Genomic DNA, 11759 nt, shown 5'->3' on the forward strand with positions numbered 1-11759 from the left:
GTCACGAACATTAATTAATGATGTACAAAACTGGTAGTGTTTACTTCCCCTGTACTGAAGTAAACCAGAAAGAAAAAAAAAATTAAAGAATAGTATAACATATATGATGCATCAGCCCAAGAGATCGGCTGAGCAAAAGGTGCAGCTTTTAATCCTCTCTAAAAGGGTAAAATTATAGACAGCTTCATTTCCATATATACAGAAGTGCTTTTAAACTTGGTACATGAATTCATTATGGTTCTTTTGCAAACTATTAATATGTCAAGGAAAATAGGAATGTTAGAGGTGTTATAATTTTGAAAGTTACAGACACATAATTTTTCTAAATCTATCGTTATCCTATCTCCTCATTCTTATATTCTAGCTATTTCGATCCTTTCGATTCTTATACACTTCGCGATTAATTAAAATTCCAAATGATGAAAGTAAAAAAGTTAGATAACTTTATACACGTTTGTAATTTTTAAAGTTACTGTGTCCGATAATAGAATTCTTTTGTGAAATGACTAAAGCCAATTAAGAACAATGCAGAATTGAAAATTTTAAAAGCCTCTCCTATAGCTCATTTTTTGTGCAAGTGCAAAAAATGCAAATACTCGTAAAACACAATGAAATTTCCCTAATTTCAGGCATGAGTGACATCGGTATTACACTTTAGCAGACAAAATAAACAAAATGCTTGATAATCAATCCAGCATTAATGCACTATTTTTAATCCAAAGTTATCTAATGGAAAAATGTGCAAAGAAAATCAACAGGGGCGATTGGCTCATCAAAAGTAATCATCCTCTCAAGTAGTTTTTTTCCTTTTTTTCTTAATAACCTGATTCAATTTATCAATATACAGCCTCAATTACAAACAGAAGGACACAAGGATATCTGAATCTCTACCTCTGCACATTAGTGTACTTGTTGAAAGATAGAAAAAGAAATGCCTAATGCACCCCACAATACTCTTAATAAGATCCTGAATAATCTTCCTGATAACCAATTCTACTGGATGTAAAATACTCTCTAAGATGCTCCTATTCCTAATCCCGGAAAGATGGTTGACCGCGGCTACAAAAGCAAGTCTTCTAATTTGGCAAACAAAAAAATTCCTTGGTGCAATGCTTTGTAACCCACCAGATCTCTTGATCCCACCCAGCTCAAAATCTATAAATTGGTAAAAACCTTTGAATGGCTTCCTACACTGCATCAGAATAAAGGCAACAAAATAAAATGTGATCAAAAGTTTCTTGGGCTGATGCAGACAGAGATTACAAATAGCATCGTCACTGAGTATACCGTCATTAGTAGTATAAAGTCCTCTCCACAAAGCAAGCCAAAGAATAAAAGCATCTCCAGGGACATGCTTATTTTTGAGACAAACCCTGCATAGTTTCACAGGAGATTTAGCAGAATATATCTTCCTGAGGAGTCCAAACTCTAAAGTGCATTGCATATCATCACAAAATCAGTACTGCTGGGAAGAGGAACTAAGTGAGGAGGAATGGATAAAACTAAGTCCAGAGCTTCACCGCTGATCGGCATCTTTATTACTCTCAATACAGCTTCATAATGGAAGGAGAGTAATTCTACAAGAAGGGCTCCAGAGTATGCTACCAATCATGCTGAACGGATCAGCGCCATTGCCAATGACAATCTGAATAACGTTCAAGTCTCAAACTGAAAGCTTAAGCACGGATAAAATATCACACCTCATTATCTTACATGATTATAAACGGCTTCTTGCGTAAAGATAACTTTAGAGTGAAGGAGTTGCTCAAATAAATTAAAAAAAAAAGAAATAAAAACTATTACGGACCATAGAAATGAAATCCATAAGGACAACAACTCAATCTTTTTGGTGAAAGCTTGACGCCAATGACCAAAAACATCAATTGATCTTGCCTGTAGGTGGCAATTGGGCACAAAAAAATGTAGAAAAATAAGGTTTTTGGGCTTTGGGCTCACATGACAAGTCCAATACATGAGGGTCTATTTTGGGCTCAGCTCAAATTCACAATTTCTACTAAATTATGTGTTCAGTATTATATTTCAATGTAAAATTACATCTAAATTATAAACTACATATATATATATGTATAATTATTGAATTGTACACATTATTATACATATAATATACATATTTTCATTAGTAGTTACTTGAGTCGGGCTTTATAGATAAGTGTTGTTAAATTCAAAAAGTGTTCAAAATTTGATCGGGCCTTATATTTAGACCTAAAATTTGTTCAATCAAAAATCTTATAAGGCTCGGCCCAAAATTTCTCAGGGTTGAACGGACCGATCTCGGTAAGCATCCAAATCATGTCTATCTATACTAATTTACTCGTTATATATAGCTGAAGAAACCTAGAATAAATGATTAGTTCATGAGGTTACCACACACAAATGTATGTGCTTGGTGGAGTCAAATTTTTTGTGAGATCATAGTAAGTTTGCAATGCAAACTTTTGTGCGTACATTTTTGTGGGATCTCGAAGTTAGGCGACCACCCACTAGCCAAGAAATCAAATTTTCTATGTTATTGACCTTGAATTGAAATGCACACATGGAAATGCTAAGAAATGAATAAAATTGACCGAGAAAAAGAAAAAGACATTTTCTTTACTGGGAATTTAGTCCCCATCTCTCAACCACACTTTGCACCCCACAAAGAAACACGAATATGTACACAAGAACTTGACCCAAAAAGCCATTACAGACATATAAAAAGCACACAGTATCAGAATATCTTGTGAAAGGATTTGTCCGTAAGGATCTTGTTGAAAGAATAAACAGACACATAAACACGAAATTTTTTGTGGTTTCGTCAAAAGACAACCGATCATTCTATAATTTTAAAATGTCCACATAATTCTCTGGTACTTTAAACTAATATGAAAAGTTGATCCTGACTTGCTAAATCTCCACTAGCAGGTCATATCCTCCTTTATTAATAAGAAAAATATTAATTTAGAGACATAGCATTGCCATTCAAAATTCTTAGGGGTCAAAATGAGGGTTTCCTGAAGTAACATTGCCATATCCAAATATTTCTACATAATATTGCCATATTGAAAACTTAGTGGATTAAACTGAAATCTTCTAAAGTAAACTTCTTCCCTTATCGTTCAACCCCATCATTGCAACTATGATGGCAAATAAATCCATTTAATTAAATTTATCTATACCCGCCCATGAATAGATGGGTATGTGTATCTTAAATTTTTGTATATGAGTATAAATGAGTTACCCAATAATACCTATTTAATAAATAGGTTTTATTGGGTAACCCATCAAACCAATTAACTCATTTAGAATTGTCTTCCCCCAAACCACCTCTCTTCCCCCACCCATTTTTTTTTCTCAGATTTTTCATTTTGACATAATGTTAACTACTTTTGTTTTATTATTATTATTATTATTTGATGGTTTTATCTTATCATTTTATTTTATCTTAATTTGTTAACTTGCTCATTTTTCAGCATTCTGAATTTATGACAAGTTTTAGCTTCTTTTTCTTCCTTTTCAAAATGAAAATTTAAATTTACACACGAAAAAAATGCTTAGAGTTCAAAATTTTGGATTAAATTTTTATGTTAACTTTTATAGCGCTTAGTTCAAATTTTTATATTCTCATTGTTTAATTATTAAAATAGTATGTAATTTTGCGACATAGAGTACGAATGAGAAAAAATTGGTAATTAGTCTTATTGAGCATTATAAGTAAATATTTAAAACTAATAATGGGTGCAAAGGGTGGTATAAATTGATAACTTAGTTTGCAAAAATAAATTTAAATGAGTTTACAAAAGGTTAAAATAAATAGGTTATAAATGGGTAATTGGGTTATCCAATTCGTTTTTTGATTTACTCATTTATACCTATCTAATTAAATGGGTATAAATGAGTTGACTCACTTATACCCATTATCCATTTTAACCAAATCAAACCCGTCCAAATTACCCATTTTGACATCTCTAGTTGCAACCTAACCACCACCGCGCAGCAACATTGCCACTACTACCATACACACTCTCATGCTATCATCCAATATGCTTTTTCTTTTCTTCTTTTGTCATACCTTTTTTTATTTTTTGCATTTTTTCCTTTCCTTTTTACTTTTTTGCTTCATAACCAGAAGCATAAACACCGGTGAATACTAGCTCTATCATCAATGACCACGATTGATTTTAACATCAAATTATCTCAAAGAATACCAAGACCTTAATCAAATAATCTCAAAATAACATAAAAATCCTCAAACCAATTAAAATAAATCCTACATGAGATGATCCAAAAAAAATCCACCACTACTGCCCGACATTCCCTCCTCTTTGCCACCGTCTCTGTCCTTCTTAGCACCACACCCTCCCTTCTTCCTCCTCTTCCCCCTCCTTCATCCTCTCTCCTTCTTCCTTGTCTACCATCTCTTGCCTTCTTCCCCTATTTTGTTGCCTCTTCCATCCTCTCTTTCCTCACCAATAACCAAAGAAGAGGAGGAGGAAGGGAAGAAGAGGCAAAAGAGGGAAGTAGGGTGGTGTTGAAGAAAAAAGAGGAGGGGATTTGATTGTAGGTGAGGAAAGAGAGGATGGAGGAGGCGAGAAATTGAGGGGAGAGAGAGGGGTGGTAAACGGGGAGAAGAGAAGGAAGGAAGGAGTAGGAAGAGAAGATGGAGTAGTGCTGGAGAGAAAAGAAAAGGGGGAAGCAGACGATAGTGGCGAAGGATAAAGGTGGTTGGGATGGAGGAAGCTAAGGATGGTCAAGGGTAGTGGTGGAGGGGGAAGGAAAGAAGAGAAAGAGGATAATTTTTCAAAATTTAAAAATACTCCAAAAATTTAATCAAAACATAAACACCTTTTAATGGCAATAATGAAAAGGAAAGAAAAAGTAAAGAAATCTTCAACACCTTATAGAAAAAATTACACATCACTTGTTGATGATCAATCGGTTATAAGTTAAATTCCACATCAATTTAAAGTATAAGGGGGTTATTCAAATATTTTAAAACTATAGGTGGCTGATTGCCTTTCGATGAAACCACATGAGAGTTTGCTATATTAACCCAACTAATTGTACATTCATGTTTACAATTACACGCAAATAATGTTTATTCCACGTGCAGTCATGTACACACACTTATCCACACACAGCCGTACATAAACTTTACATACTTAACTTGTTGCTTGCTGTTCTAGCAATATAATTACTTTCCTGGAATGATAAAAAAATTCAACTGTCTCTACAAATACCGAATTATTATAGTGTGTCTTGTTCTAAATCATAACACCTACAGTTCTAAGTTCTAAGTAGGAAATTGCCCATTTGCTGATGCGTACACGTGCGCACACAAACACACTGAGCCATACGAATAGGTATATCACATGCATATGGCTGAGAGAACAGCTTTAATAGTCTTGTTTGGTGATCAACTTTGTAAGCCTTTCAAACATGTTCAATGATATACAAGAGAACAGCTGTATATTTGATCTTACCAGACATATCAAGGATCAGGATTTCGATATTTTCTTTTATGCCTTTCTAATTATAATTTCATGTTAGCTTTTGAATGTTAGCATCTCAACCTTTGATTAGCTGAAACAATTATAAGCGAGAGAAACAACAGTAGTAATGAAATGCAAGAATAGAGAAAAATGCAATTTTGGTATCCAGATTTTGGCACACGAGTGGTTTTAGTCCCCAAACCTTGTATAAAAACTAATTTGGTACCTAATTTTTCAACTTTTGAGCATATTTAGTACCCTTGACGATTTTTTTCCCAAATTACTATCGGAAAGAGTCACGTGATAGTTACACATCTAGCAACTATTGTATAAAAAAATACCTAAAAAAGTTAAATATCTTTTTGGCACTAAGTACTAGGCTTAAGGACTAAATTTTACATTTTTTGACATTTTTTTATACACTAGCTGCTGGACATGTGACTGTTATGTGACTATTTCCGATAGTAATTTAAGAAAAATCCATCAAGGGTACTAAATATGCTTAAAAATTGAAAGATTGGGTACCAAATTTGCTTTTGTTCAAAGTTTGGGAATTAAAATTGCTCATATGTCAAAATTTGGATACCAAAACTGCATTTTTCTCTGCAAGATTATGCTGAAATTACTATGCTGCATACTACATAGAGTCCCCCAAATTTGTTCTTCAATGTGTGTTTGAGCCCCTCATTGACTAGTCAATTATTAATTGAATCAAATTGAGGGGTTGAATTGATACAATGTTTCCGTTTTTAAGAGGGAAAAGGAAGATGTTAACTTTTGAGGGACTTGATTGAATTTTTTGCCACATTGGAGGGCCAAATTGGCATTCACGCAAATGGGAAAACCAATAGATTTTACCTGAGTCCAATTGGGCCATATCCACATTGGAGGGCCCAATCCGCATTCATCCAAATGGACTTGATTGAAATTTCTTGTTTCTTACTATCATGGTGTCCATCATGTCATCATGTAGAGCTGTTAAACGAGCCGAGTCGAGCTCGAGCATATGACAATTGAGCTCGACTCGAACTTGTAATTGAGCTAGCTCGAGCTCGCTCGATTAGTAATTCGAGCTTCACAAGGCGTTCGAGATCGACTCGATGTACTGGATAGAAAACTCGAACTCAAGTTCGAACTCGAGTTTGAAATTGAACCGAGCTTATCGAGCTCAAAGCTCGAGCTCGAACTCGAGCCGAACTTTTCGAGCTCGAAACTCGAGCTCGAGCTTGTTTACGGGAGACAACATATCCAAAATGTCCAAACTAGATCAGATTACAACATGTCCAAACCAAAATGTCTAAATTGGATCAGATTATAACATGAAAAATTATATAAACAGCCACCAAACAACATCAACAGCCACCAAATCAGGTTGTGAATGATTCAGGAAGTTCAACTTCCTCAAATATGATTGATTCGGCAGCATCAAGTGATTCCTACAAAACAAAAGTATGAAAGTTATAAAATTCTTCAAAATTAGATATAAGGAAATTGTAACAACAATAAAAACATCCAATCAATTACTTACGCGAGACTTATTCTTTAGGCCATGAAAACTGCGGATCCAATCGTTGCCGCAAAGCAACATTTGCACCGTCTCAACTGACATAGAAACTCGTCGATCATCAATTACTCTACCTCCGGCGCTGAAGATAGATTCTGAAGCCACAGTTGTAACAGGAACGGAGAGTATATCGGCAGCCATCCTCGACAAGATAGGAAATCTCAATCTTTCCCCTTTCCACCAACCCAAAACATCCAGATTTGCATTTGCATCACAAGCATACATACTTTCCTCTAAATAAACATCTAAATCTGATTTTTCTGGTGGAGCCCTGTCAATTTCACTCACATGCATGTGAAACTTTTCTTTACCAATTAAAACGGCGGGTCCAGTCATTTTCTGTTTCTTACTTGAAAAACTAGAACCTTCATTTTGTCTCCTTTTTACAACCTGCCTCTGTTGTTGTTCAGAATGGGAAACAATGTGACAATCAATATATTCATTGTAAAGTTCATAAGGAATGTCTCTAATCTTAGCCATGAATCTAGGAGCTGTATCCTCACCATAAATCACCGAAAAAGCATGATTAATAAGAAACATTTTGCATCTCTGATCCAAAATTGCACCCAAAGATAGCAGCACATTACTTTTCCCCCAATACTTATCAAATTTAGTAGACATACTTCCAACCATAGCCCGAATATGCTCAAAAGGGTCAAGAGCTTTTTTATTTAAAAGCTCTTTAATCCTATAGAGCTCCACAAGAAAAATATTAGCTGGTGGATACTCGGACCCGAAAATCATATCAGTGATTTCATGAAATATTTCTAAAAATTTGCATACTTCTTCCACTTTCATCCACTCAAAATCAGTAGGAACATAGTGAAATCCAGGGTCAATGTCTGCATATCTTGGAAACACATCCTTGAACTCTAAACCCGAAGCTAACATCAAATAAGTGCTATTCCACCTTGTTAGACAGTCCAAAATTAGCTTTCTAGAAGGCAACTGAAGCTGTTTTTTAATTTTGGCAAATTCAAGAAGCCTAGATTCAGAATTATTCAAGTACTTTATCCATTCTCTAACAACATTAATCACACCACCAAGTTGACCAAGACTATCTTGCACTAAGAGATTAAATATATGTGCACAACATCTAACATGAACAATTTTTCCTCCAATACTTAATCTTTTTCTTAGAGAAAAATCCTCTCTAAGTCTCCTAATGTACACATCATTGTATGAAGCATTATCAACAGTTATGCTAGAAACCTTATTCTCAATCCCTCAATCAATAAAGCACTTACTTAGAGCATCGGTTATAATAACTCCAGTATGAGGAGGAGGAACATTGCAAAAATTCAACACACGTTTTTGTAGCACCCAATCAGAATCAATAAAATGACCAATCACAACTATATATTGAATTTTTTGACCAGATTTCCACAAATATGTGGTAATACTAATCCTACTAGCACCTTTCAACAATGATTTCAGCTTCATTTTTTCAATTATATAAGTACTAATGCAATTTTCCTTAACAGTCTGCCGATTAATCTTTTTATAAAATGGAGAAGCCGCTTTCATGAATTTGTTAAAAATTACATGATCCATCAAAGAAAAGGGGTACTCATGTGCAAGAATCATGTGTGATGCAAGCTCTCTTACCTTGGCATGATCATACGAGAAATTTGTGATGGAAGTGATACCATCACTTGGGCCTTCGGTGTATGACAGCACTTGTTGCTTTTGTTTGCTTTGCTCCCCAATGGCCATCTTTCTTTGTAGGCAAGAATTCAAGTGTCTCTTGTGCTGAGATGTGGCTCTGGTTGCACTCTTGGCAAAAAGTTCCTTGCAATGGTTGCACTTCACTTTGACCGTCCCATTATCTAGCACTACTGTTGTTATTTCATCCTATATGCTGGATTTCTTCTTCCTTTGCTTTTTCTCAAAAGGACCAGCTCCTTCATCTCCATCTACTTGCTGTCCTCCTTCATTGCCCTCATATTTTATCATTTCTATCTTTTCTTCACTCATCTCATCAGCTCTTTCTTCGTTGTAGTTCAATTGTTTCACGTCTTCATTATTTTGCTCCATCACAGGACTTGATGATGAACCTTGAAATGAGTTGAATGGAGAGCAGTACATTCCTTAATCAAAACACATTTAATAACCAATACAGATTCTGATTAGCCAAAACAGAAATTTAGAATAACATTTCTAAGAAATAAGGTATAAAAGTAATAAAACAGATTCCAAGAAATAATGCCCACTTCAAACCAATTTTAACATTTCTTTAACTTGTTCCTATCTCAATTCTCAAGCTTACATTCAGATTAATGAAACAACAGAGAAAAACTCTTAAAATGGCAATCCAAACAAAAAGTTAGTTTTGCTTAAATGAAGAAACTAAAATGAAGAAAGTTTTGCCTTGCAGAATCTTCTAAGTTGAAAAATGCTTTCACCGTCAAGCTTAAACAAAAGTGCAAAACAGGAAGAAATATCACATGCTAAAGAAAAGAAGATGACTAGCTCTGTTAAGGAAATATCAACAGTCAGTTCTATAACATGGATTAGAAAATGCAGAAATCAAAGAGCACAGAGACAAAAAGTGATGTTTCCTTCTTTATTTTCTTAGAGACACAAGTTTAATCGCAGCAACTATTCCATGGTCTGAACGAAATGAAACTGAAACCCCTACTGCTGCCAATTCAATCGATCCTACATGATGCACCATACTTAAGAACCAAAGAAGATTCAAACTCGAATATGTGGACATTTGTAAACGAAATGATTGGACAAAGAGTGTTCAGTAATAACACTGGCAGGAATTTCTTTACCACCTCTTGCTTCACATTTCAGTCAAAAAAAAAGAGCCAAGATCAAGTTTTAGCAAGTCATCATTTGTGAAACTTGCACCCTAATAAAAGGTTATTACGTATATGTGCAATTTATCAGCATAAAAAACGCAGATGGTGGGCTTTCATATGTTGGATGAAGCTCTAGAAGAAAAGTCGCGTAAAAAGATTCTAAGGAAATTACCCAAATGGCCAACAAATGCAGTATCTACTAATGAAGTAATTGGGTCTGCCAGAAGAGCCAGCACAACAGGCAGTGCAATTGACAAAATCTCCAATGCCAGCACATCCAATTTAGCGGGTAAAAGACATGCTATTTGAAACCACAAATCCACTAAGCGATGCATAAGCAATCCGTGCAGGTGAAATTTGGGATAAAACACAGAGATAAAACACAGGAAGCCAACGGGATACGGGGAAGCCATACGGGATACGGGGCTATCCACCATTAACCAAAACCCACACAGCCTCTTAAAACCAAAATAAATTGCAAAAATTGAGAAGAAATGGTTACCAGAATGCAGCAAATTGGGATATGGTAGAGGCCCCTGGCTCTACCGAGATGGCTCCGTATGGCGCTGCTCACAGATTCACGAGAAGGGGATTGAATGATGGCGGTGAGATGGTGGACGGATTGGTGATGGAGGTGAGATGAATGGATTGGTGAGTCGGTGACGGTGGTGAGAATGGAGGGTGCGGTTGCGGCTGTGGAACGGGGAAAGGAAAGACCAAAAGAGGAAAGAAAAAATTAGGGATGGCGCCTGGCGGTGAGATGGTGGACGGATAGGTGATGGTCCTGATGGAGGTGAGATGATGGATGCATTGGAGAATGGTGAGTCGGTGACGGTGGTGAGAATAGAGGCTACGGGCGTGCGGTTGCGGCTGCGGCTGCGGCTGTGGAACGGGAAAAGATAAGACCAAAAGAGGAAAGAAAAATTAGGGCTACAAATGGGAGAATGACTTAGGTTAGAATACCACATATACAATGAAATGATGCTAATGCCCCTACTCTTCGAGCCTACCAAGCTTCAACGAGCCGAGCATATACGAGTACTGAGTAGAGCTTGATCATTTCTCTCTGTAAACGAGCCGAGCCGAGCCCTTATCGAGCCGGGTCGAGCTCGGCTCGCAAGCTACCCGATTCGATTAACAGTTCTAATCATGTTCCAAGTTGCAGCTAAGGACCAAAAAAAAAAAAGTTGAATATTGTGGCTGAAATTGTTCTTGAGCTTGAAGACTTTCCCTACATCGGTATTGGATTCGGATTCGGAATCGGATATCTTGGGTTTGGAATGAGGTCATTCATTCCAATACATTTGTTTGGTTCAAGTACCTGGAATGCGTATCATTACTATAGTTGATGTTTGGTTCGTCGACTCTTTCGGAATGGAATATAATAAATATATTATAAACCCCATTGTAAATGATAGTTATTGACTCTTTGTAAATGGGATATAAGAAATCTTCACTAATTAAATATATTAGTATAAATATATTAGTAAATTTAGTCTAACTAATTAATAATTTCTATTAGTAAACATGTATAATTATTAGTATAATGGATAATATTAATTATATTACATAAATTAATATACATTATATAATACATATAAATAATAATAATATTATTATAAGTTTGTAACTAATTAAATTAAATATTATATATATAATTAAATATAAATATACAAATGTTATAATATATATATATAAATATACAATTATATAATTATATAATATATACAAATATTAATTATAATAATATTTTATATAAATATAATATATATTACATATTAAATATAGTTATTATTATATATTATTATATTTAAAATAATAATTATTATAATTATATAACTTATTAATATTACATACATGTATATATTATAATTATATGCACATATAATATACATT

General features: G+C 34.8%; 1 protein-coding gene across 1 annotated transcript; it reads right to left on the reverse strand.

The window, feature by feature from the left end:
- Positions 1-6856: 6856 nt before the first annotated feature.
- On the reverse strand, positions 6857-8769 carry LOC113711539 (zinc finger BED domain-containing protein RICESLEEPER 2-like). Its single transcript, XM_027234696.2, has 3 exons — positions 8662-8769; positions 7018-8265; positions 6857-6925 (listed from the first exon to the last, which is right to left on the reverse strand). The coding sequence occupies exons 1-3, from the start codon at positions 8767-8769 to the stop codon at positions 6857-6859; spliced, it is 1425 nt and encodes a 474-aa protein (XP_027090497.1).
- Between the last annotated feature and the right edge of the window lie 2990 nt (positions 8770-11759).

This window comes from Coffea arabica, chromosome 10e (assembly GCF_036785885.1).
Source record: "Coffea arabica cultivar ET-39 chromosome 10e, Coffea Arabica ET-39 HiFi, whole genome shotgun sequence".
In the NCBI taxonomy this organism is placed as follows: domain Eukaryota; kingdom Viridiplantae; phylum Streptophyta; class Magnoliopsida; order Gentianales; family Rubiaceae; genus Coffea; species Coffea arabica.